Here is a 27,103-nt window from a genome sequence, read left to right on the forward strand (position 1 = left end):
GCGGGAATACTGTACAACCTTTGTTCTAATGCTGTGTAGCGTGCCACATTCTCCTGTGTATCAACATGTTCCACTGCACGAAAACAATCACCCTTTTGTTCTACCAGACATCAGCACTCTGGTCAGTACCGATTGGTGAAGAGGTGACCCAGAACCGGGTCAGATATTACACTTCACTGGCGTTGGCCGCGGACGGGAACTTAACTCAGGGTGGCGAACTCGTAGTGCAATCACCGCACCATCGTAGTGGCTGAATTTAAGCCCTGTTCTACACCACTCATTACATAACTTTCTGTTATCTGCGAGACGGCTAGCACAAGCAATCACGAGACATCGATGACCGGTAAGGAGCTATCCCTTGACTACACCCAGACAATAGTTAATCTCCCATGGCACCTGAGTCAGACAAAAAAAACCCGATGCAATGCATTGAAGATGGGAGAGAGGGGTAAGTGTGGAGGAGCCGTGACTGAGAGTTGGGGGAGGGGTTGACGCACCGAGGCCCCCCGGCAGCGCCTTGACCACGTGCTTCAGCTGGGCGATGTCAAGGGCCTCCCAGAGGACCCCGTCGCCACACGCCGCCTCCGGGTCCAGGTTGAACCTGTCACATAGCGTGGCACAGCAGCAGCGTGGCACAGCATAAGCCACGGCACAAACCTTCACGTCACATCGTGACGAGCGTTCATTATCAAAATGTGTTGCTGACGGTGCCACCGATATATATGAGTTTGCAATGTCTCTCTATGCAAAGTCTCTCTTCCCATGGTGGCATGGATATTTCTGTGGGTCCTCCAGTTTTTCCATCCATATTTATAAATCATGTGCGTTTAGCGTAATTGGCTGTTATAAATTTCCACGTGATATGCCACTTTGTTGAGCAATCATTTGTGGCCAGGTCACTTCTGAAAAAGAGCTAAACAGCTCAGTCGGACTTGCCTAGTAAAATAAAAATAGTTGATTGTAGTTTTGTTAACTTTCTGAAACATCAGGACAAACTAGATTTTAAAAGTCAAAGTGGTTTCCTGTACAAATGAGCACAGGGTGCTATTCTGTTTACACCCCTGAGGAAGCTGTGGAAATTCCACATTGGTATGGAAACTTAATTTAAAATTACTGCACGCACATTTCCATAATTGCTGGTCAGTTACGCGTGTTAACAAAATATGACTTGCTGAATAAATGCTGTCATAATAAAAATCGCTTAACCCTTAAAAATATCCCCCCAAAAAATACCTGATAAACCTAACGCTAACACCTAACTTCATTAAAGTTAACAAATTACTGTGACTCGTAAAAATGTGTTTGGGTTAGATTGCATAAATATAAATGTGTCATGAACCCAGCACCACCACCCAACACAGCCAATCAGTGAGGTTTGTCACGTAAACAAAACGTGCCAATCAGTTACTACGTCAGCACACCGCTTGTGTGTTGGAGAGTAAACCCACAACATTTAAAATTTGAGCACGAAGTTTCTCTGGTGATTACAACTAGCTTCATCAGCCAATTTGCCAGGATTGTGAAGAAGTCTTTCTCTTTTAGTGTGAAAATCAGAGGAGGTTATTGTAACCATATAAATTATAATGGATTGTTAATCTGAAAATATGCAGACCATATTACCGGTTTGGTAACCTGAATAGGTATGTAATTAAACGGTGTATATGTCACAACAACATGTAGCTGTCAGAACAGTGTAAAACAAATTATTTCACTCAATTTCAATAGATTCTCTACATGGGCAGAGCTTCACTTCCAAACTGGACACCTTTATTAATTCAATTGCAGTAGTTTACAATTAAGATTAAAAATAAATGTATTAATTACATGCACCCGCAATTCCTAATCTGAGGGACAAAGCAAACTCCTGCTCCCCCCCCCCCCCCGAATACAGAAGTCAAACTCTCTGCCTATGATTCTATAAATAAAGAGATATACAATAATTTTTAGGCGTGGGAGAGGGGTGGAGGTGACGCGCGGTGCACTAGGAGTGAGGAGGAGGGGTAACCTGATTGATCCACTAAAGAGGATGGGGTCCTGCAGGATGATGGACAGACGCGAGCGCAGCGTGTGCAGGGGGATCTTGGCAATGTCGATGTTGTCAATGATGATCCTCCCTGCGCACGGCATGCATGGGGAGGCGGCAGCGTTGTTACGGGCGTGCGATGGCGCCCCACATTCACCGAGCCAAAAAGTATCCATTTCAGTCGCGCTCACGAACCGTCGCGCGCGGGAATCGGTTGATCCCACGACTCGCGAAGCAAACGTGATGGTCGGGCTAATGGAGCGGAGTGCAACGGTACAAATGAGATGGGAAAAAACAGCAAAACACTACGAATGAGAGGGTAGAATGGCACATGGAGAAGCGATTCTTGAGTTGAATCAGAGCAACCGATTATGTCTCTCGTGTCTGGACCGGGGGTGGCAGACAAAGGGTCAGACTCAATCAAGCCTTGGTGAAATTGTCACAACACATTGCCTTAAGCGGTCTGTCCACTATTGTTATTAGAGACATCAGGGGCGTATTTCACAAAACTGCAAGGAACACTTGCTAACCTGTGAATTTACACCAACGTACATATGCGTAGCACAGAGATGGACATGCAAATGCATACACTTTACCTCATCGCGTATTGTGGTGAATGGTACATGATAAACACGGTGCGAACGAAGTTCAACATACATACAACGGCGCTATTACAGTACTGTATTCTGGACCAAATGCAACGATGTACTTCTTTACAACAGTAATGCAAGAGAACTTACATATTACAGAATTGTTAATTCCCAATTAAACTCTTTGCCAGAACTTATAAACCCCAACTCCACTATGTTTGTACCAAATTTCAGGTTATAACGAAGCATTTGTGCAGCACTCGTAGCAAACGGCAGTGTGAATGTGATCATTAAATTGTCACCTTCAAAAGTGTCCACCATCCGGAAGAAGGCCAGCGAGAGCGAAGATTTCCCACTCCCCGTGCGTCCACAGATTCCCACCTGGGCAAATGTTCATGGTTGCAGCATCAGGGTTCATCGGTTACTGTATACATCATGCAATACACGTAAACTAGGTGGGTTCTTCCCACTTGAGACTAACACGCTGACAAAAAAAGTAGGCCCAAACTAATTTAATTTGGTTTTGTATTATTATAGTTCTAAGCAAAGACTCGACGAGATGTCTGTCAATTTCACCTCACAGGCTCTTCTAGAACATCATAATAATACACCAATACCAATACCCGCCATTCGCCACTAAGTGACGATGACGTAACCACAGCGACAGTGCCAGGCCAGGTGCACTCTGATGTATACCACAGTCACTCACTCACTCACTGATTGAAAGAAAAAAATATTTTTTATCAGTCAGGCATCACAGCCAGGGAACGAATCGGCAAGACACAGCAGGAACTATTTGTCCTTCTGTACATGTGTGAAAAAGAGCTTCATAGCTCATCGGATTCCTGTTGCTGCTCTACGCCCCCTGTACCGTTCCCGTTCTGCTGCAATGTGCCTACTTCATCGAGGGTGATATTGGCCCTTCAAAAGAAGATAATTGATTGCTTGATTGATTGAAAATAATAAACGAACAAATAATAAATCCGAGCCCTGCTGGCCCATGCGTGTGTGCATTCGTGCTCCACCTTTTGGCTGGGCTGGATGTGGGCGTTGACGTGCTTGAGCACGGGCTTCAGCGTGCTGTCGTAGCGCACGGACAGCTCCTCGATCTTGATCTCACCCGACTGTGGCCAGTTGTCCGGCACCTGTGCTTGAGCTGCACGCGACAAGGCATGCATGTACCCTCGTTGTCGCTCGCGTGCACACGCACCCTCGTCGTCACTCGCGTGCACACGCACCGCGGCAGAACTGAGCTATCGCGCCTCACCCGCGGCGTGTGGGGACGTTGCCATAACGTCGGCGACGTCAGCCACGGTGATGATCGATCACATTCTTCACTTCCAGAAGGCCGTGGGGCCCATGGGTTGCGTAAATAAATTGTTTATTTCTCACGTGGAGAGAGAGGTATATGAAGGAGGCGTATTGCCCGCTTTATCTATTTTGTTCATCACATGACGAGGTGCAAGGGAAATCCGTTAAGGGTCGGCCAATTGGCACAGATTCACCTTCAGCTTTGTGCAATCACAAGTGTGCTTTGGGGAAATGTGTACTGCCGTTATGCAAGAAAAATGTGCTGTGCACAATGAAAGTTTCTTTTTTTAAACCTTACAAAACTCTATATATTGATTTGATATTAAAATACATCTTTCAGAGACAAACATCTTTTTCTCCACACACAATTACATTAGTTTAAAAAAATTATTTCATTACTTATGTATCTTCTGGACCAACAGTTTAAGCAGACGAACTCCAGTTTCATCAGCAGTGTGGTCTATTCATTAAATGTTGCGTGGTTGCAGTCATTTTGAGCAAATTATTAATTGGTATAAAAAGTCAGACTTGTACTTTACACAACGGCACATAAAGAGTTTTTGATTTGGATAATTATACTTGTTAATATTCCATAATTTAATCTGCCTTTCCTATCATCATACATTGTAACATTGACTGATAGGAGCTAAAAGCTTGAGTCATAAAAATCTAAAGACTATGTGCCACCCTTCTCAAATAAGCAATGGTCAAGGCTTCGTTAGCAGCGCTGAACCAATGTGCAAATTCCATATTCCCATTGGTGGGGGGCAGTCTGTCCATAAGATGGTCAGTGTTGACTTCCCCAAGAGTAGTATTCATTTTATCGACCATAAAGGTTGATGAGCTGAGTGGATCCTTAACTGGGATTTTAAATCAAACCCGATTGTATTTAAACCGCACAATATTCAACAATTTTTTTTATTTTACCACTGAGCTATATGGCACTTTTCAGAAGTGACCTGGCCACAAGTGATAGCCCAATGAAGTGGCTTATCATGTGGACAATTGTAGCAGCCAAATACTCTAAACGCGTGATTCTAAATGTGGAGGGAAAAACTGGAGGACCCAGAGACAAATCCACACGACCACGGGGAGAGACATACAAACTCCGAATATAAAGACGACTGAGTAGGGATATAACGCAGGCCCTCCTGTATACCAGGCGAGGTAGTTAATATCTCGCCACCGCGAGCTTTGTGCTGTCACCACAGTCACAAGACTTTCCTGGCAGTCTCCATTCAAAACGGCAATCGTGCGCGTGACCCAATCAGCAAAGAATAATAAACAGCCTGCTTGCCGTGACGGCAAGCTGCAGACATCAAGGGCTCGTGTGCTACTGCACAGCCTGTTATGGCAGATATAACTAAACCTGTCATCCGCACTTTTTGAGCTTTTTAATTAAATTTTTAAAGCCATTTTATCAATCCACTGCTGTGTCGGCGTTGGGAATTGTTCTTACCATACTTCACCACAATGTTCCGTGCAGGTTGATTAAGGGTGTGGCCAGGCCTGGCTTGCATATAACTTGACGTTAGCCACGGCTGGGAATTGAATTCGGTTCGCTACACGGGTTCGTAGCACGATGCGCCGACCCGCTGTGCCAAAGCCCCATCCAATATTGAGTTTGCAGGCCTGCAAATCCTATGGACTAACCACCGTGCCACAGTTCTTGGCGAGAAAATGCCGGAGAAGGCCCCAAGGGTCACTCACAAAGCAGCCCGTCGTAGGATTCGGTCTCGATCTGCAGGAGGTTGTTCACTCGCTTTATGGCTCCCATCTGCACCTCTATGTCCGCCAGGTTTCGCACGACCCAGTTCAGGTAGTTTGACACCTGCATCACAGCCCAGCGTGTGGAGGTCAGGGCGAACAGACAGGTTACACAGTGTCCAGTCGCTGATGTTAACATATCTCAGTCTTCGGCATTAGCTGCACACATCGTCACGGTTCAATGATGGGAAAGCCACCTTGTATTAGGCCGATACCATGAATCCCAGTTTAACACGTAGGCTTTCACGACCAATATTATTCATGTGTCGACACATTTATACTTACGTGGACTAACCCAAACACCTTTATTACCATTAATCTCAGCAACCCTGTGGACCAACAGGATATCATGTACCATGTAGAAAGACGTTCTCTGTTTATGATTGCATGTTTGGAAGTTATTTATGCTTGATGGATGGTCCGTGAAAAAATTGTCTTCCATGAAACCGGTCCCTGGTGCTAAAAAGTTATGGGGACCGTTGCCTGCCATAGAACATAAAAAAGCTCGCCTGCTAAAGAAATGCACCTCTTGACCACTTTCTATCACTTGTGGCCCTTCTGAAAAATAACTAATAGCTGAGTGGGCTTTACCTGGTAAAATAAAAAGTAAATTTTCCGATACTTTACACTCCTATCGTTCAAAAAGAAAATTGTTTTTATTGCTGTAACTTTCTGACCTGCCCCCTTTACCGGACATCTGAGTTTAAAGAACTTTGTAGCTCAACGGATTTCCCTAGGATAAATAAAAGATTATGATTCTCACAGCCCCCCCATCCCCACCTCCCGGGAGAAGAGTGTTTGAGCAGAATTGCGCTCCGTGCCGTTCCCAGGTGAAGGTAGCGGTAGTGGGCCTCACCATGAGCGCGTAGGTGAGGCACAGGCCCACGCGTGCCGACGACAGCGTGTTGTTCCACGAGTCGGTGATGGAGGCCACGGACGCGATCAGCACGATGCACGCCCCGATGTAATCCTTGCACCACGCAGAGAGAGTGAGAGACGGCACGGCCGCTAAACTCCCGCCGTGCAATTACCGCCGTCCTTCACTTGGCCACAAACGCCTCACAGAGTCTCAATAATATTTGAACTAATACTTTAAACTATTTTTGATTTTAGCAGGTAAGGCCACACTGAGCTGTATAGCTCTTTTTTTAGAAACGACCTGATTGCCCAATGAAGTAGCTTATCATGTGGAAATTTATAGCAGCCAAATACAAAAAGTGCATGTTTCTAAATATCGAGGGGAAAGCCGGAAGATCTGGAGAAAAATCTACACGACCACAGGGAGAACATGCAAACTCCAAATATACAAGCGGCAGGGTCAGGATCGAACCCATGAACTCCTGTATACCAGGCGAGGTAGTTAACATCTCACCACTGTGGCAAGATGTTCAGATTTCAGGATGGGCCCAAGTTGGGATGTTTGAACACTTCTCAAGTGAGTGTTCTGCACCAGAAAAAAAAACACATCCACGAGGGAATGACACTGCATGGATATAGGTCAGCAGAACACTTGACGTGCTGCCACCTGTTAGCCACGTCCTAGCTCAGTAAGGTGGGAATCATATAGGACATAATGAAAACTGCATGATCTTGATTTTAAGCTTTCGTGACTGCAGGAATCCATACTCTTTGGTTCTTTCAGTAAAATCACGTAGGTATAAATAAAATAAAATAAATCTCGACGTTTCAAACGCAACACAAGCGCCCGTCTTCAGGTGAAAATCGCGACAGCTGCGATGTCTGCTGCGAGCAGCATGATGTCTGCTGCCTTTACGTGACTTTACCGAAAGAACCAAAGAGTATGAAAACTGCATGATCCATCATCTTTGACTCCACATTGCAGTGTTACAAGTGTGAGGCACGATGCCATTGTATGTATTAATATGCCACCATCGATACATAACATAATTTGGCCATCATTATGAAGGCAGCACACGGTATGTATGGGCTTGAGGGCCGTACTGAGGCCATAGAGAGCCCAGGAATAGCCACGACTGCGTGGCTTTCACTGCATTGCTTGGAGTATTGCCCAAGTCGTGAAAAACTCAAACATTTTGATTAACCTTTAAGAAGGTAACTTAAAGGATTAAAGAACACAACCCAGGATAATGACGTAAGTAAAACGCTTAAGTCGAGCTGGGTAGGGCACATCTCAAGAAGGAATGATGGGCGATGGTTAAGTATAATAACGGAGAGGCGGCTAATTAATGGAATTAGTCCGATAGAACGTCCAGTAGGGAGATGCAGCAATGAAATCAGTTCATGGGTAGGTGCCAGATAGATTATTACATCACAGATTCGTAAGAGGTGGCAATAGCTTGGGGGGGGGGGCTTTTTCCAGCAGTGGAATGACCATGACTGATGATGAGAACGATGCTAATTTTGTTGTACCAATATTCTTTAAGAATTCATTTAATTTATTGTATATTTCACATCACTTTAACTTGCCAGATAGATCTCCTGCCCAGTTTAAGTGAGTCCTCCAGGCTGGGCTGTCCAGGATGAGGGGAGACAGGATGAGTGGTCGTTACTCATTACCGGTTGTAACCTGAAGGATGAGCGTGGTGGTGAATAGCTGTAATCCAGTGCTTGGGACGGGATTCACAGATGACGCTGACTAATCAAAGACACGAGACTCCCAGCCTGGCAGACTATGAGATGGCCAGTAGATAGCATTACAGCAAATGAATTTATGACCGATATATACATTTAATTCATAAGGGTTCTTTTTCCCTTGCATATATGTGGCTTTTCTCCACATATTCCAAAAATTTACTCAAATGGAAAATGTAAGTGGCCAAACATCCCAATGCAAAGCCTTCAACAAAACATTGTGAGAATCATTATGCTTATCAAGATAATAAAAATCATAAATATAACAGACCGAATAGTTAAAATCAAATTGATTACGTATTTATTATTTATGTGTACCTGGCTGGCAGTAAATACACCCGTCAGATAATTTACCTCAATAACCAGACACTGCATGCCCCTGTGTTTACCAGATTCGGCCACCAGCCCCTAAAACCCTTACACTTGCTCATCCAGTGCACACTCACCACTCTCACCGCACACGCCCCACGTCGCTCGCCAAATGCCATCGCTGGCCAATTACCGCTGCAGCCAACTTACCAGGCGCACCTCCAGCCAGCGGTTGGCAGCTGACAGGAAGAGGTACGAGATGTTGTTGGCGTCCGTGAGCTCCAGCAGCCGCTGGCGGAAGCGAACCTCGTGCCTGCGCGAGACCGAGAACAACTACCGTGGGTCAAACAAAGCGGAGACCTTTGGTGCACTCTCATGATCCAGCGCTGTGACAGACGGGCCGTGGCGGCTATGGTGCGTGTGTGTTGGTAAATGCCCGTGATCCAGCACTGCACCTCCAATCAGCAGAGTTGGCTACGCACGGTGCGAAAGAATTTCGATTTAAAGCTTTCGTGACTGCAGGGATTCATCTTCTTGGTTCTTTCGGTAAAGTCACGTAGAAGGGAAGTAATAAAATAATCATTGGAAGGACGTAATAAACCATTTCGATACACATTAGGGTGGGTAGAATAATACATAGTGTTATGTTGAAATGTATAAGGTATAGGGTGGTTTATAGTAATACAGTATATAATTTAATGTTGGGTTTATCTATGGCAGTATATAGTACGGTATATGCTCGTGTGATGTAAGAGAATAAAGTTTAGATGGAAGCGTATTATATCATTTTTACGACGTAGAATTGTAATGTATTACTTGCTGTTAGTAACTCAGCTTATTGTAGAGTATAGTAAGTATACTGATGGTGCTATGCAGTTTATACTTTAGCTTTTTATGTAGTTTATACTTTAGTTTTCTACGTGGTTGTTTAGTAACTGCAGCTACATATCATTAACATTCCTTTCCTTTGTTAATGCTACTCCCTGCACCCCCCCTTGGTGCTGTTGATCCTGCATAATGCATGGGCATAATATGACTTTGAAACCCCCCCCGCCCACCTCCTACGCATTTACCATGAATATGCAAAATTCCTCTTCATATGCACATTCTTTTTGTTAAGGCGCTCTTCCACCTCCAACCCAGTTTAGATATAAGCTCCTAGCTTGGTAGTGTCTCATTCTTCACCTGAAGACGGCTACTTGCGTTGTAGCCGAAACGTCGTGAGAATTATTTCATTTTATTTTTATTATTTTATTACTTCCCTTCTACGTGACTTTACCGAAAGAACCAAGAAGGTGCGAAAGAAGTTAAACATGCATACAACACTCGTTTAGTATTTAAAACTCAAAGTACGCAATTTTTCATTACATAAATTAAGGTCTACTGAGTGTATAGCTCTTTTTCAGAAGCGACCTGGCTATCACAAATTATAGCTCGACTAAGTGGCTTATCACGTGAACATTTCTAGCATCCAAATACTCTGAACGCGTGATATTGATTCTCAATGTGGAGGGGAAAACCGGAGGACCCGGAGAAAAATCCACGCGACCACGGAGAAAAAGATTTGCAAACTCCAAACATACAGCAGTCGTCACGGTCAGGATCGAACCCACGACCTGCTGTATACCAGGCGAGGTGGTTAACATCTCACCACCGTGGCAACCCCACGAAGGTGCAGCTATTTATTCCTGCATGAACAGAGGAGCAATGAAGAATACCGGAAGGCACGGATGGTGGTGATGCCCTCGACGGTTTCGGAAAAATGTGAGAATAGGGGCAGCTGGGTGCTGTCGTCCAGCTCCTGCAGGTCCCTGCGGAGCGACACAGACATCTGCGTTTCACGGAACGTTCATAATTACCAGAGGACGTCAAGTTCGTATATTAAGTAAATGGGAAAAAACATTGTCTTTAACCTTTCTGGCAATAATACTGGCAAAAAGGGTCCCGTAGTTATATCTGCTCAAACCTAGCTTTTAATGCTCTGATACGTGCATTGCCTTTGTGCTGTTCGCCTTTTGGCATCGTCTGGTCCAACACTGGTGAGACTAGCCCATGGAGAAGGCTATCTCTGGTGTAGACCAATCAGTTTCAAAGACAAAGCATATTATCAGAGCATATTTGTTTGCATGTTTTACCACAAACATGTGTGGTTAATGCAGAATTGATGCCTTGCAATGGGTGTCTATTTGGTGTTTGAACATCTTAACACCTTATTCTTTGGCAGCGACCGCGACGGTTGTGGGTTTTCCACCATTAACATTAGCTTCCCCGCCCATGCTGCTGACATTTGGGCTACGCCCATTTCAAACCTTTATAAATAGGTTGCCTTTATAAGCTAACCCCCTTTTCCTGATGATGACCGCTTGTGTTGCGATCGAAATGTCGTAGTTTTTTGTTATTTTCTTTGATCCTATCTATGTGACTTTAACGAAAGACCCAAAGAATATTAATTTCTGCAGTCACGAAAGCTTTAAGTCAAGATCTTAACTCCTTCTGTATAGTTACAAAAAAGGGTACAAAGCCTGTTCTTTTTTTCCATCATTTTGATACTTGCAAAAAACGGTCCCATAGAGAAAAATAAATGTGACGGTGCATTGGCAGGGGTGCGAAAGCAGAAATGAAAAGAGCTCAACACATTCGTCGGTGCGAAAGAAGTTCAACATGCACATGCACGTACGTACAGGGCACCGCAGGCTGGTGCGCTCACCTAGAGGCAACACGGAAGTACTTCTGGATAAAGTAGTAGGCGATGGCGAGCGGCACGAGAGCGATGAGGAAGATGGGCGTCACGTAGGCGATTATCCCGAGCGCCGACAGGCACAGCAGCGCCGAGCGCATCAGTGACTCCAGCGTCGTCGGGATTTGCTGCGAGGAATCACCAAGAAGCAGTGGTCGGCATGTGCCTCTGTCTGTTTGTGCCTGTTTATCCTGTCTATCCGGGAAGGGGAGCGGTTAGTGTAGCGGTTCGCATGCTGAGCTATGAACCCGGAGACCCCAGTTCGATTCTCGCTCTAACGGCCACCAACACCAGTGACAATTATCTGAACTGGTAATCCACCTCCCCTAGGTCGACTCAGACAGATTAGTAAAACATCGCCATTGGGGAGACAGAGGTGGCCGGGCGTGCTGCTGGCCACCCACCCCCTCGTGTGCCGTACCTGCCTTCATAGGTGCTGTTCTCTAACAACACTTACCCCAATAATCTGTTAAGACTATATGGCGAATATTTGTCTTTGTCTGTCTCTGTTATCGTGTATCAGTGTGCCCAGTATCATTATGACCATTCCCATGTGAACGTGTGTCCCTTCTGTGTCTATCTGTTCAGTAAAATTCCCTGTGCTTGCCCATGTGATAATGTATTTTCACATTTCTTAAAATGAAAGCAATATAATAAGGTACATCTCACTTTTAGAATTTACACCAAAAGTGAAGTACAAACACAGGATAGTTACTGCACGAGGCAGTAAAACTTCAGTGTGTATAGGTGAGCAATGTATAAACACAGGCTCTTATTCACAGATTCATCTTCTTTAGTTTCATCGCAGACTTGTGCGTCCTCTGGGTAATTAACATCATACTGGAAAATATTGGTCGCAAAAGCCTACGTGTATATCTCATGGTGGTTGTCAAGGGGGGCCCAACTCGAAGCCTTGGCCACCTGGGAGGGGGGAGGGGCAAGGCACCCCCTGCCCCCATGCTCGTTATGCTAATGGGTTCACCTATATAGATTTATCTTTTGCGTGTGGTCCCTATTATCTGTGTGCGTACATGCAGTACATTTTGCATCTGTAGATCGGGAATTCCATTTCACAGTCCAAAGACAACATAGTTTGGGAGTAAATAAAGGGTTTATGCGGCTACACGAGAGAGCTGTGACAACGTCTCATTACCGGTCAACAATCGTTCCTTGTTGGATTTGTCAGTGCTCTTTAACGGCTATCCCGCACACCCTCGTGAACAATTGTTATGAATTCAAATGTTGAGACGATAACAGCTTGTGGAGGTAGGCGAAGGGCAGCGGAAACCGTTTCTCTCCTGTACCGAGTCTCGTCTCTCAGGGGGAGTGACTGCCACTCAACAGTTGTGACCGTTCACAATGCTCTCCACAGCACTTACTCGTGGGATTTTAACATCAAAACTTCGTTTGACTGAGCTGCAGCGGCGGATCCAATGGGGCGAGTGATGTAGATTATTGCTTTCCGCCCAGGTGGCTTCGAAAAGTGGTATTTTATCGATATTTAGCAGATAAAATGTATTTAATGTTTTATGCCTTTTTATGGTCTTTTTAAAAACCTTGTAATTTGGGGACCGCCTCCCTTGGGAATCTTTTAACTCGTTTATTAGCAACCCGCAAGTCATTTGGAAGTGACTGTCCATCTGTCCCACCCAGCCAGCCAGCAAAACTTTTAAACTTACATAGAACCCTGTGTCTCTCCACCTTTTGCCTTCTCTGTGCTGTATATCCCAATTTGTCTTACTTTGCCTCCATTTCCATCCGTTTCTCTATGTCTCTGTCCCCTCTTCTACCTCTCCCTCTGTATTCCTCTCCTCCAACAATAAGAACAACCGCCATTTGCCATTAAGTGGTGGTGACATCACTACGGCCCTTGTGTTAGGCTATGTGCACTTTAAGGCCACGTAAAGTGTCGAACGCCCGCTGGCAGTAGGTCATGGGACAGACCCAGGTGCCATGGGTTGGCCGGGGTGGAGGGTGGGTGGCAGGGGAGGTGTGACATCATTATGATGCACAAACCAAGCTCAACGCTGTGACATGCGGGTGACATCATCACGCAGATGCGATCAGTCACATTACTACTGAGCACGTGCACTTGTGCGCTAGCCAGCCAGGCAGACAGGAATCCAGGTAGAAAACTTTTTTTTACATAGTATTATTTATCCAGAAAAGCTGGGAGGGTCCTGCATTGGGTTTTTATTTAAGATTAACTGCAAGCGGCACAGATCTACAACAGAAAATGGGAAATCCTTCATCCGAGCTGTGTTGGTCGTCCTCCAAATGTAAAGCAGATGGCGACTATTTTGATGACGAAGTGCAGGACCACACATTTGTAACAATGTCCGTCTCACAATGTCTGTGTCACACAGTTCTCACCTGGTCCATGATGTTCGTGTCAGCCGAGAAGCGGTTGAGGATGTGTCCCAGCGGAGTCGTGTCAAAATACCTGAAGTCAGAAAAAAAAACATGACTTACACCTGATGGTACTTGCCTGTAAACACATTGTCAATACTTATATCCAATTCTAAAAACTAAAACTAAACCCTTTTTATTTCACCAGGTAAGGCCCACTGAACTATGTAACTCTTTATCAGAAGCGACTTGGCTATCACAAATGATAGCATAACGAAGTGGCTTACTTGTGGAAATGTATAGCAGCCAAATACTCTGAACGCACGTTGATTCTAAATGTGGAGGGAAAAACCGGAGGATCCGGAGAAAAATTCAAGCGACAACGGGGAGAGAGAGACACAGGCAAACCCCACATATACAGGCGTCAGGATCGGGATCGAACCCACGACCTCTTGTATACCCGGCAAAGTAGTTAACATCTCGTCACCGATACTGTTGTCTTAGCGCTCAAGACCGATGCTGCTGTTACTCTGATCCAGAAAAAAAAACTTCACATTGGAAGCCAGCAACCCTGAAAACTTTCATCCTATCTCAAGCCACCCTTGCCTTGGAAAAGTTCCTAGGTAGGGTCATCTCATCACGTGACTTCCATTCACCTCTCTCTCCATCCTCTAACAAACCCAGTACAATCGAGTTTCTGCCAACACCATTCTGCCAGAGCTGCTCTCCTACGAGTGGTAAATGACCTCCTTCCTCCTCAGAGAAGTTTTAGAGCATGTGACATTTCATCTCCCATCGTGCCTATAATTTTTAGTGATGCTTGTTTACCCAGGAGAGCCTCACTGAGTCTCAAGACTCGTTTTCAGGAGGGTCCTGCCAAGTTTTTCACAGTATGAGGGCAATATTGCTGCTGAGTGTAATCTCAAATGAGTCATTATTAGGTGATTTTTTTGCATTGGAATGTCTGGCCAATATTAGTTATATTGTATGATTTATTAGGTATTGGAGGAAACTGGAGAAACCCAGAGGAAACCCATGCCAAACAAGGGGGAGATCATACAAACGCCACAGATAAAGAAGCCTGAGTCGGGAATGGCAGACCCAGACCGTTGCTGCTGCATGGCACGAGTGTTTCCACTGTGTATACATATATTTGTGACACCGTAAGTAGCCAACCGCACTCATCAGAGGTGCGGGGAGAAAGAAGAACAACCACTGTGCCACTCCGCCACCCAGGGGCAAGTCTCGTGGAAGATGCCCTAAGGCACGTACTCATGAGAAGCTAAGTAACGCCAGGGGAAGCCTTCGTCAGGTGTGGAGGGGCTGATGGTCACTACCTTCGGGCTCATCTCTGCTAAAGAAGCACCGCAATCATGCCGAGGGCCTCCTGCGAGGGCCTCGCTCAGACGACTCAACCAACGTCCCTCGTGCATCACAGGGGCCCGGGCGTGCGCGCTGCTACTACCTCATAGGTGCCAGCACGATCCTCTTGAGCATGTTGTTGTGCACGTTCCTGGCCGTCTTGAGGCCGGTCCACTCCACGGTGAGGGACGTGATGAAGCAGAGCGCGATACCCGAGCAGCAGAGCAGCCCGAATACCATGGGGTAGATGCACAGGATGCGGCAGCCCTGCAGCTGCAAGGCGACACAGTGATTGTATTTCGGAATCAGAATCTCTATTTATACAGTACTGGAGGAATCCGCTGAGCTATAAAGCTATTTTGCACAGATATCCAATAGCGGCGGGTCAGAAGGTTACAACAACAAACAATACCAAAACGCGATAGTATAGCAAAGGTAAACAAATCACATAAAAACTATTCCATGTTTAGTTTACCAGGTAAATCCCATTGAGCTATTAGCTTCTTTTTCAGAAGCGACCTGGCCACTTCGTTGATAGCTCAACCAAGTGGCTTATCACGTGGAAATGTACAGCAGCCAAAAATACTCTAAACGCGTGTTTCTAAATGTGGAGGGGAAAATCCATGTGACCACGGAGAGAACACACAAACTCCAAATATACAGCAGGCGTCAGGGTCGGGATCGAACCCATGACCTCTGGTATACCAGGCAAAGTCGTTAACATCTCGCCCTACTCAATAACAACCTCCACACTATCTCAATCACCATCACACTCAATCAGAATCGTATACGAGAATAAAGTGGAGTGTCCAAACAACTGGCAAGTGTCTCGTACACAGCGGCCTTACTGCTCACATTTGTAGGTATAGTCTGTTCTCCTACAATGTCTCGTGTTGTTTTCATAACGCGAATCGGATATAACGCGATGAATGTATTAGGAAAAACATTTTCTAAAACGCGGTTGAATGTAACGCGATTGAGTGAACAGAACAACGTTGCGCGAGTAGGAATAAACGGTTGTACGGCTGCCTCGGCGTAGCATCACACAAGGCGGGATGTTACTGGATGCTTATAGATGCTACCCACGTGCCTCAGGCTTTGTTCACCCTGTCTACACATCTCACGTGTTATCACAGACTGCTTTGCCCTATATTATTTATTATAACACGGTGTTCTTCAGGAACACAACTACCGCGTTATAGAATAGACTGTACATGCCACTGCAGCCAACTATACGGTTAAACTTAACACTTCATGTGAGGTGATGTGCACTCATGGAGGTGCACCCAGGCCTGATGAGATGGGTGGGAATGTGGTGCAACTGGACAGTGACTCCAAGCTTCAGGGGGTCCCCCAAATTATAATTTGAAAAATATTTTGGTTTTAATTTATAAGGGAAGGGATAGAAACCCAGAAGTGGAAAGTAAATGAAGATTGAGTCAAGAAAAGTAATGGCTCTTACCCTGGATATTCATACGTAAGCCGTAGGTACCAGGCTGTCCAATTACAGCTTGAATCTTTGTCATGTTATTTGATTACAACGTTTTCTGGATGGACTCCTGGCTGGATTCCTGTCTGCCTGCCGGGAGTGCGCCCAAGTGCGCGTGTGCAGTGGTGACGTCACCCGCATTGCACAGCTTTGAACCGGGTTCACGCTTTGTGCTGACGTCACTCCCCCCCCCCCCACCCTGGATGTGCATCCCGCGAAATTGCGATAGAGGAGCGAGGTAGAAGAGGGAGGTAGTGGAGGAAGGAAGAGGCAGAGGAATGGAGAGGAGAGGGGTGGGGAGAGAGTGAAAGGGCGTGAAATGGATAGTGAGGGAAAGTGACAAACAGTGGCAGGATTAAGGAGAGGGCAAGGCAGATTCAGATGGGAAAGGGAGAGGTGGGAATAAGGAAAGCGAGGGAGAAAGGTGAGAGAAACAGGGAGAGAAAGCGGGAGGGAAGAGGATGAGATGGTGTGGAGGAAGGAGAGGAATATAGAGAAAGGGAGGGAGAGCCAGAAGAGGGGACAGAGGAACAGAAAAACTGATAGAGATAACAAAGCGAGAAATCGAGATAAATTGGAAAATGCAATAGAGAGAAGGCATGGTAAAGGTGAAGAGAGACAGGGCTCTATATAACTGGAGGAATCCCTTGAGAAATTACGTATTTTTTCACAGATGTCCAGTATAGGCAGGTCAGAAAAAATATCAAAAGTTTTGCTGGCTGGCTAGTAGGGAGGGAAGGATGATCACTTCCAAAGGACTTGCAGGTTTCTAGTTAATGATTAAAAACATACTTCATAGTTAACACATCCCTCCTACTTCCCCCAGCAGACATACCCTCATTCACTCACTCACCAATTCTAACGCCACACCCTAATACCCTAATTTCCCTCCCCCACAGCGTTCCTCAAAGCATCAGCAACTCCGCTCCCTCTCTCTCTTCCTCTTATAACGCTCATGCCCCGTGTGGGACCCCAACACGCTTGTTGGTGTTCTTCCGTTACGCTTCTACCCCTCGCGTTCCCCCATCCAGCCCCGTCTGTCTGTACGCTGTATCTTCCTGGTTTTTTTTCCCTACAAAATATATCTGGAAAAAATATACTTTTTAAACGTATACTTTGTAACAGAAGTATTTATGAGATGCTATGAGCATGAATGACGCTATATAACATGACAGTATTATTATGATTATCACTTCAGAGTGAAAGTCACCGCACGGACGTTGTGTTAAAACACGTGGGGATGGGGACACCACGTCGTGCCATGGCGATGCGCTAGACCGTCACTTTGAGGTCCTTATTTGTGCCGGACAGCTCGCGAACACGCAGCCCAGCGTGTCTAGCAGCCACGAGACGAGAGCCACGTGTTCGTTTTTTTGTGCGGGAGGGGGTTTCGTCTTCCTTCCGCAGAGAGGCTGCACGCTCGCCCCGGGCTCCGCCATACCGCCTGCGTGCCGTTGCCGTGGCTGCAGTTGGGCTGCTGCGCTGCGCCTGTGCAGTTGTAGGCGTCGGACGTCCACTCGGAGAGCCAGAAGTCGATGGCCACCATGGCCGAGTGCTTGAGCAGCTGGGAGAGGATGAGCAGCAGCAGCAGAGGAGCGCCGCCCGAAGTGAGGTAGCGCAGGAACGCGCCCCACGGCAGCTTGGCACGCTGACGGAATACGGAAGATACGTCGTCCTCGTCATCGCTCTCCAGCTCCTCCTCTGCGGGCCGGGATTTCAGAGATCACACACAGAGCGCACCACCACGCAGGTGTCAGAGATCACACACGGTGCACTACCACACCGGGTGTCAGACATCACACACGCTGCACTGCCACACTGGGTGTCAGACATCACACACGCTGCACTGCCACACAGGAGAATGCCATTCAATCAACTGCACATGCTGAGGGTTCTCAATTATGGAGGATGTATCGAGCTCAATTAAACTTGTCAAGTACAATTAGAGAGATTACAAGGAAGAGTTGCGTATGTTTCCTGTGGCAATAGAGGAAGTACACTTTGCAGATTGAGAATGGGATTGCAGGAATGCGTTCATTCTGCACCATTGTTTTTATTAAAATGTTCCGCTATCTTCACTTATAAATTGCAAGGGGAAGGGGAGACAGAGGGAAGGAGAAAAAGGTGGAATTGCAACCATGAAAATGTTGATGATAAGGGTGATGATGTGCTTGGGGTAAGGCAAGATGGGGTTTTCTGTCACTCGTAAGATCTCCGACTGGTTGACAACGATCGAAAAATTTGACAGTGTACCACCACGAAGTGGTTGTAGAAGTCGACGTGTAAGTGTGGACGTTCCCTAATCCCAGCAACGTCTCACCCAACGCCCACACCCTTTTGTGGAATAATAATCTCGGGTGGAAACCACTTTCTGTTTGGTGCAAACTGGTTGCATTGCATGGATAATTAATTTTCAACTTCTTTCATACTGTACATAGCCAACGATGCTAATCAGAGGTGCGGGGGAAGGACAACAAACTTAAGACAAAAAACAGTTCTAAAGAAATTCGTTTTCAATCTAGATTTAAAAGTACATAGCTCCTGCGGCTTCCTAATGTCAGAAAGAAAAGCATTCCAGATGGCGCGATGTGGGGACCATCTTTGTTTGATAGCTATCCAATAGCCGCTGCTGCGCGGATGACCGCAGTTTGCGTGATGGTGTATGCTTCTTGACGAGATCAGCAAGGTATTTTGTTTCATGTGTGGGAATAACTCTGTCTGTAATGAGTGCGACCTTATCATGTATTAGTTCGGCAACCGAAATCCGCATTAATGACGGAAACACTTTAAATTTACACCACTATTTTATATTAATACGCTAGTTTGATATTGTATATATATAACAAAAAAATTCTGCCTGAATTCTTGTTTGGATTCCTGGCTGGCGCATGCCCAAGCTTGCGTGCGCGGTGGAGACGTCGCTGGGCACATCCGCGTGATGACATCCCCCCGTGTCCCACAGCATTGAGCCGGGTTTGTCCGTTGCGATGTTACGACTCCCCCCCACCCCCACCCTCCACCCCGACCGCGTGTATCCCACGCAAATGCGTAGTCAGTGCGGGAGGGAGGAAAAAAAAGGAGGGAGGGACACGTCCTAAGGATATGCAGGCTGCTTATGCTTAAAAAAAATTATTCGGCAGAAAATCAGGTTAGGGGCAAGACGTCAATCAGCGGCCATATTTTTCTTTCAATATTAAACCTTTGGGATTGTATTCTATCGGTATCGTAACAATGTGGCGCATTACGCTTACAATGTCCGTGTCCCGCCACAACCAATACACAACGCGTGATGATTACGTTCGGAGGGGGCGGAGCGTGACGGGCCCTGAGGGCTGGAGTGCGAGCGGCCGTTGGGGGTAGGTACCACACCTTCCTCCTCCTCGTCCTGCTGGGTTTTGAGCTGGGCTTCGCGCGAGTACATCGCCCGCCGGAGGTTCTTGCGCTCCAGCACCGTCTTGCTCTCAGATATCGTTTCCTGCAGCGGAAGCGGCACCAAAGCCCAGTTCATTTGAGGTCTACAATGACATTTGCTTACACCTGGCTAAGACCTCGAACGCAAGCATGGATACTTCTGTGGGTTAAGCTTCTGCTATTGGACAAAGAAGGAAATTAATGTCTGGGCTGAAAGGAACATCCCCTGGTGCTGAACTGAACAGGGAGAAGAATGGACGTCTGCATGTGAATTGGCAGCATGAAAATGTCATTTTATTGCGGATTTAGTCACGCAATTTTTTGTCCGCAACAAAAGTGTTGAAGGTAGGACGTGCTTTGTGAGTGGGTGCACGAAGGAACCTTCTCAAACTCCTGGTCCTGCCGGTTCATGAGCGTCTTCCAGTGTTCGTACAACTCGGGGTCGTTGTTCTGGATGTCCTTGAGGGTGCCCTCCCGAAGCACGGTCCCGTCCTTCATGGCGATTATCTGAAAATTCATAGAATGGAGTACGGGGGATGAGCAATGAACAGGCCATTGCGAAGTTTACATCCCGGCGGTTTTCTTATCATTCGTACATTTTAAACACGAATTTAATCACTGTAATATAGTAATACATCTTTGCACAGGAAAGGCTCACTGAGTAACGAGCAAAAACATTTGAAGAGGTTCCTGCTCAAAGCGTTTGTTCAGATGCAATCCACACACTCTGCCTGTGAGAAACCCTACCACACAAAACACCTGCACCAGTGCCGGGAAGTGCGAATCAAAAACGCACGCCACGTCGTCGCACACCACCGGTCTCCCGCAGCAGCTCTCACAATTCCGAATCCTCCTGCCGACGGTTCGTGCAGCACCCCTCTACGGTGGGTCACCGCCTGCCGCTCCAGCGAGGATCCCGGCCACGAGACAAGGAACGGGGCAGCGGCGGTGCCAGGACACGGCGGAAGGGGGTGGGGGGCGCGGCACCTACCCAGTCGGCGTGCGGAAGGTACTGCAGCTTGTGTGTGACGAGCACCACGGTGCGCTTGTCGTCACGCAGCAGCTTCAGGATTCCCTCCTGCATGAGGTGGTCGCTCAGGTGCACGTCCAGCGCCGAGAATGGGTCATCCTGAACGGGTGGGAGCGGAGGGTGAGAGGACAGGGGGGGGGGGGAGTCAACGCTGCTGAAAATGGTCGCCGGCGGTACGCGAGTCGGCCGAGGGACTCCTCTTCTCCCAGGTCAGTGCTCCCTCTGGCTCTGTCCGCAAACATCCCCACCGGGCCCAGCGGGGGTGGCTCATGGCTCCGGTTTGTTGATATAAAGGTGCAGCCTTGTCATTGATTGTTCGTGTACGTGTGTATGTGTGTGTTGAACTTCTTTCGCACTTTATGTAGCCAACCGTGCTAGCCAGAGGTGCAGGGGGAAGCACAACAAACTAAACACGTAAAGTTATTCTAAAGAAACGAGTTTTCAATTAAGATTTAAAAGTGCATAACTCCAGTGGCTTCCACGAGACCAAGCTCTAGAGAGACCCACGAGAGGATATTTTGTTCTGCTTGCTCACTCTCTTCGGACGTCTTGGAGGAAGTGGATGTATCCACGCTTGATCACAACACACACGGCCCTCCAATTAACTAACTGCGGTGTACCCATTTATGCTGCTGGGTGGACGGAAGCCGGAGTGTTTAAGAAATTCGGCCCATTGTTTCACCCGCCATACCAGGATACAAAATCGTGTCTTACTTTGATAAAACAAACATTACGAGATCTTAAGTCCATTGCGGATCATACCGAATCAAAATACGAAACACTTCACCATGTAAGGTTTGGGTTCGTCGCAACTTGTCTCAAATCACAGCTCCCCTGTGTGTGTTTAAACTAACGCGTAAGAACATGAACTCCACTTCGCCTCTGCGGGCAACCTGCGGCTCACGGGCCACCTGTTAACTACCTCGCCTCGTATACAGGAAGTCGTGGGTTTGATCACAACCCTGACACCTGTATATTTGGAGTTTGTGTGTCTCTCTCTCCCAGTGGTCATTTGGATTTTTCTCCGGGTCCTCTAGTTTTTTCGTCCACGTATAGAATCCAATGTGCGTTTCGAGTATTTGGCTATAAATTTCGACGTGAGAAGCCACTTCGTTGAGGTATCATTTGTGGCCAGGTCGTTTCTGACAAAGAGCAATATAGCTCAGTGGGCCTTAGCTAAAAAAAAAAAATTATAGTCCAGATTTCCCATCACTGCTCTATGAGGTAGAAGATCATGCAGCCAATATATAAACTGTGACTAACAGTAGTTCTCCTCAATTCACTACCAGTGGTTTGCATGTGCCCTTTTATGACAGCTTGTTTATGTGAGTATGTATGTATGTTGAACTTCTTTCGCACCGTACAGAGCCAACCGTGCTAATCGGGGGTGCGGGGGGGAAGGACGACAAACTAAACACAATAGAGCGATGGAGCCTATCGACCAGCTGGGCGTCACACCAGGTCACAGATGGCGAGATGCAGCCATGCCTGTAAAAGAGAAGGCAGGTGGAGCGGGCAGTGCTGGCGCTCACCAGGAACACCATGTTGGTCTCCTGGTAGATGGCCCGGGCCACGCTGATTCGCTGCCGTTGTCCTCCGCTGAGGTTGATGCCCTGCAGAGTGGTGGTGGCGATGCATGCGGGAAACATGGAGTCAAAGGTACAGGAGGAAGCATTCAGAAACGACTGCAGTCCTGAGAAAGGGGGAAGCGCTAAACGTTTTGTAATCGTACACAAACCCTGCGTGATGCAGAGCATCGAAACAGAGTTTACCAATTTGTGCGATTCCAGAAACGTGTCCAACACTGCCCAGCTTCCTCTACACACAGCTCATCAGCGACCCCACCACCACACTGCCCAGCTTCCTCTACATACAGCTCATCAGTGACCCCACCACCACACTGCACAGCTTCCTCTACACACAGCTCATTAGCGACCCCACTACCATACTGCACAGCTTCCTCTACACAGAGCTCATCAGTGATCCCACTACCACACTGCACAGCCTCCTCTACACAGAGCTCATCAGTGACCCCCACCACCACACTGCCCAGCTTCGTCTACACAGAGCTCATCAGTGACCCTCCCCACCACCACACTACCCAGCTTCCTCTACACACAGCTCATCAGTGACCCCCACCACCACACTGCCCAGCTTCGTCTACACACAGCTCATCAGTGACCCCACCATCACACTGCACAGCTTCGTCTACACACAGCTCATCAGTGACTCCACCACCACACTACCCAGCTTCCTCTACACACAGCTCATCAGTGACCCCCACCATCACACTGCCCAGCTTCACTACACACAGCTCATCAGTGACCCCACCACCACACTACCCAGCTTACTCTACATAGAGCTCATCTGTGACCCCACCACCACACTGCACAGCTTCGTCTACACACAGCTCATCAGTAACCCCATCACCACACTGCCCAGCTTCCTCTACACACAGATCATCATTGACCCCACCACCACTCTGCCCGGCTTCCTCCACACACAGCACATCAGTGACCCCACCACCACACTGCCCAGCTTCCTCTACACACAGCCCATCAGCGATCCCACCACCACACTGCTCAGCTTCCTCTACACAGATCTCATCAGCGACCCCCACCACCACACTTCACAGCTTCCTCTACACACAACCCATCAGCGATCCCACCACCACACTGCCCAGCTTCCTCTACACACAGCTCATCAGTGATCCCACCACCACACTGCCCAGCTTCCTCTACACACAGCTCATCAGTGACCCCCACCACCACACTTCACAGCTTCCTCTACACACAGCTCATCAGCGACCCCCACCACCACACTTCACAGCTTCCTCTACACACAGCTCATCAGTGACCCCACCACCACACTGCCCAGCTTCGTCTACACACAGCTCATAAGCGACCCTACTACCACACTGCACAGCTTCCTCTACACACAGCTCATCAGTAACCCCACCACCACACTGCCCAGCTTCCTCTACACACAGATCATCAGTGACCCCACCACCACACTGGCCAGCTTCGTCGACACACAGCTCATCAGTGACCCCACCACCACACTGCCCAGCTTCCTCTATACACAGCTCATCAGTGACCCCACCACCACACTGCTCAGCTTCCTCTACACACAGCTCATCAGTGACCCCACCACCACACTGCCCAGCTTCCTCTACACAGAGCTCATCAGTGACCCCACCACCACACTGCACAGCTTCCTCTACACACAGCTCATCAGTGACCCCACCACCACACTGCCCAGCTTCCTCTACACACAGCTCATCAGCGACACCACCACCACACTACCCAGCTTCCTCTACACACAGCTCATCAGTGACCCCACCACCACACTGCCCAGCTTCCTCTACACACAGCTCATCAGTGACCCCACCACCACACTACCCAGCTTCCTCTACACACAGCTCATCAGCGACTCCACCACCACACTGCCCAGCTTCCTCTACACACAGCTCCTCAGTAACCACACCACCACACTGCACAGCTTCCTCTACACACAGCTCATCAGTGACCCCACCATCACACTACCCAGCTTCCTCTACATACAGCTCATTAGTGACCCCCACCACCACACTTCACAGCTTCCTCTACACAGAGCTCATCAGTGACCCCCACCACCACACTACCCAGCTTCCTCTACACACAGCTCATCAGTGACCCACACCACCACACTTCACAGCTTCCTCTACACAGAGCTCATCAGTGACCCCACCACCACACTACCCAGCTTCATCTACATACAGCTCATCAGTGACCCCCACCACCACACTTCACAGCTTCCTCTACACAGAGCTCATCAGTGATCCCCACCACCACACTACCCAGCTTCCTCTACACACAGCTCATCAGTGACCCCCACCACCACACTTCACAGCTTCCTCTACACAGAGCTCATCAGTGACTCCCACCACCACACTACCCAGCTTCCTCTACACACAGCTCATCAGTGACCCCACCACCACACTACCCAACTTCCTCTACACACAGCTCATCAGCGATCCCCACCACCACACTACCCAGCTTCCCTTACATACAGCTCATCAGCGACCCCACCAACACTCTGCAATTCACCAACTCTCAGACAAAGCAATTGAATGGCTAAATCTCTTTGAACTAAACCTCTAATAGCTAGTTTCTCTTCATTGGCCTACACAATCATCATCATCACGATAAACTGTGAAATATGCGTACGTTTGAAGGCTGGAACAAAAGTATCAAAATGTGTTCAGGCTTTGACATCCGTCATGGCACATCATACACCATGACAAACGCTTTTTTATTTATTTCTTCCTTCTGCTGTTATTTCAACAAACGTATGAACTGGCAAGTTTTTTTATTATCAATTTAGGCTTCTATATATATATAAAAGACTATAATATGTGTAGATAACGGACAAATCAATCTCCATCCAGGCACATTACTTTCACGTCTATTTGTTATGAGACAAGGTGAGAAATACGGAGTACCAGGATGCAGCAGGGAAAAATGTATTTCCAAAAGGTAGTGAATACTGAAGAGGCGATTGAAAATGCATCCCAGAAACTTTTAATACAGCAGTCAAAATGTTGGAATCAGGTCACCCAGTAACAGCTTCTGGTGAGTACTGCTAAGATGATGAATAGAAAATAATATGAATAATCCGATTAAATAAAGCTGAAAGGGGTAAACAGCATTTGCCACAGGATGGGAAATTGGATCACTTAATTACGATGGACAGAATGGAATAGTCGAGAGATAAGTAACACATCAGGGAAATATTTACCAAAAGTTTTGTTGGCTTTTTATACCAATTATCACCCAATTGTGATGCAATCGGTGTCACACCATGCAACAAAGACAACCCGCAGAAGTTGACATCAGAGCATCATTCTCGAGTCCCTTCTGTCAGCTTCATTATCCACACGAGCAGCACACCTTGTATACGCCATGCAAAGAGCGTCCACTGCGTGGCAATCACAAAGCAATTCAGAATAACTATGAATTTGATAAGGATAAAACCAAAATGCATACACATTTCATGTTACTGACAATGAACTTTGGTTCAATGCATGAGGCCAAGGCTGGTGCTGGGTGGGTGCCCGGGGTGGGCCCTGCACCATCAACGTCCTGCTGGCCCACCCAAGTCCACTCCACCTAGCGGTCAATCACCATTACGGTGGCGGCTCCACACAGCAGCTCGACTGGACTCCCCCCTCACCCCCCCACGTCTGACAGCACCTGCAGCTGGGCCTGCATAAAGCTTTAATCCGATCTTAATGAATCACTTGGTAGTAAACTTTACCCTGCAGGAGATTTGGTTAGGCGCGCACTTTGTAATGATTGTTTAAATGGTGGTAGTACACTGACCCGCTCTCCGATCATCGTCTGGTCTCCCTGTGGCAGGATATCAATGTCTGGCTGTAGAGAGCAGGCGTCAATCACTGCAATGTACCTGTTTGAACAAACGAGGCACCAATTGTAAGGCACAACATGTGTACCCTGCATGGAACAATCAGGCACGCACGCACACACTCACACAGAGGAACGTATACTCATATACTCACACACTAAAGCACATACAAAATCATCAACTGCCGTTCACCATTTAGTGGCAGTGACGTCACCGCAGTGCCTGTGCTAGGCTAAGTGCACTGTGAGGCCACGTGAAGTGTCGAAGGCTCACTGACAGGAGGTCATGGTATACACCCAGGTGCCATGGGTTGACTGACGGAGATGACTGGCAGATGCACCACCTGTGCTCCCGACTGTGCCAAGTTTCTCCGTTTTAGTCACCTGGCGCTCCGCTCGTTGTTGTGAGCGTCGCTCCTCTGCCCTCTGCTGTTGCTGGAGGGAGACTGCCTCCAACTGTCCAGTAGCTTCCTTAACTCGCCTTCTCCACAGAGGCCAATCTAAACACCAATGTACCAGTCATTGGCAAGTCCAATCAGGCCCACATCCTTCTGTACCAAATCAGTCCATCTGCTGTCTAGTCCGAACCACACCAATTTAGCCCCCTCTATCCAGCCAAACAGAAGCAACTTCGACATGCGGTGGCTGGGCATGTTGGCTACATGACCCAGCCAACGCATCCTCGCCTTCCGGGGGAAGCACACTGA

At 47.5% G+C, this 27,103-nt stretch overlaps 1 protein-coding gene across 3 annotated transcripts in view; it reads right to left on the reverse strand.

Annotated features, from left to right (window-relative positions):
• Window positions 1–27,103, reverse strand: part of LOC144722898 (ATP-binding cassette sub-family C member 8-like) — a 117,534-nt gene that overhangs the window by 9,563 nt on the left and 80,868 nt on the right. For all 3 annotated transcript variants that reach the window (XM_078601303.1, XM_078601305.1, XM_078601304.1), the window contains 17 exons: window positions 26,355–26,439; window positions 22,524–22,604; window positions 20,953–21,090; window positions 20,343–20,468; window positions 19,920–20,025; window positions 17,992–18,251; window positions 15,165–15,334; window positions 13,724–13,793; window positions 11,321–11,478; window positions 10,332–10,424; window positions 8,824–8,926; window positions 6,548–6,661; window positions 5,635–5,755; window positions 3,639–3,769; window positions 2,916–2,994; window positions 2,006–2,114; window positions 498–601 (listed from right to left, as the gene is read on the reverse strand). In XM_078601303.1, coding sequence (XP_078457429.1) covers window positions 498–601; window positions 2,006–2,114; window positions 2,916–2,994; window positions 3,639–3,769; window positions 5,635–5,755; window positions 6,548–6,661; window positions 8,824–8,926; window positions 10,332–10,424; window positions 11,321–11,478; window positions 13,724–13,793; window positions 15,165–15,334; window positions 17,992–18,251; window positions 19,920–20,025; window positions 20,343–20,468; window positions 20,953–21,090; window positions 22,524–22,604; window positions 26,355–26,439 — 2,048 coding nt within the window. The remainder of the gene's footprint in view (window positions 1–497; window positions 602–2,005; window positions 2,115–2,915; window positions 2,995–3,638; window positions 3,770–5,634; window positions 5,756–6,547; window positions 6,662–8,823; window positions 8,927–10,331; window positions 10,425–11,320; window positions 11,479–13,723; window positions 13,794–15,164; window positions 15,335–17,991; window positions 18,252–19,919; window positions 20,026–20,342; window positions 20,469–20,952; window positions 21,091–22,523; window positions 22,605–26,354; window positions 26,440–27,103) is intronic.

The sequence above is a fragment of the Lampetra planeri genome, chromosome 16, assembly GCF_965212315.1.
Source record: "Lampetra planeri chromosome 16, kcLamPlan1.2.h2, whole genome shotgun sequence".
In the NCBI taxonomy this organism is placed as follows: Eukaryota; Metazoa; Chordata; class Hyperoartia; order Petromyzontiformes; family Petromyzontidae; genus Lampetra; species Lampetra planeri.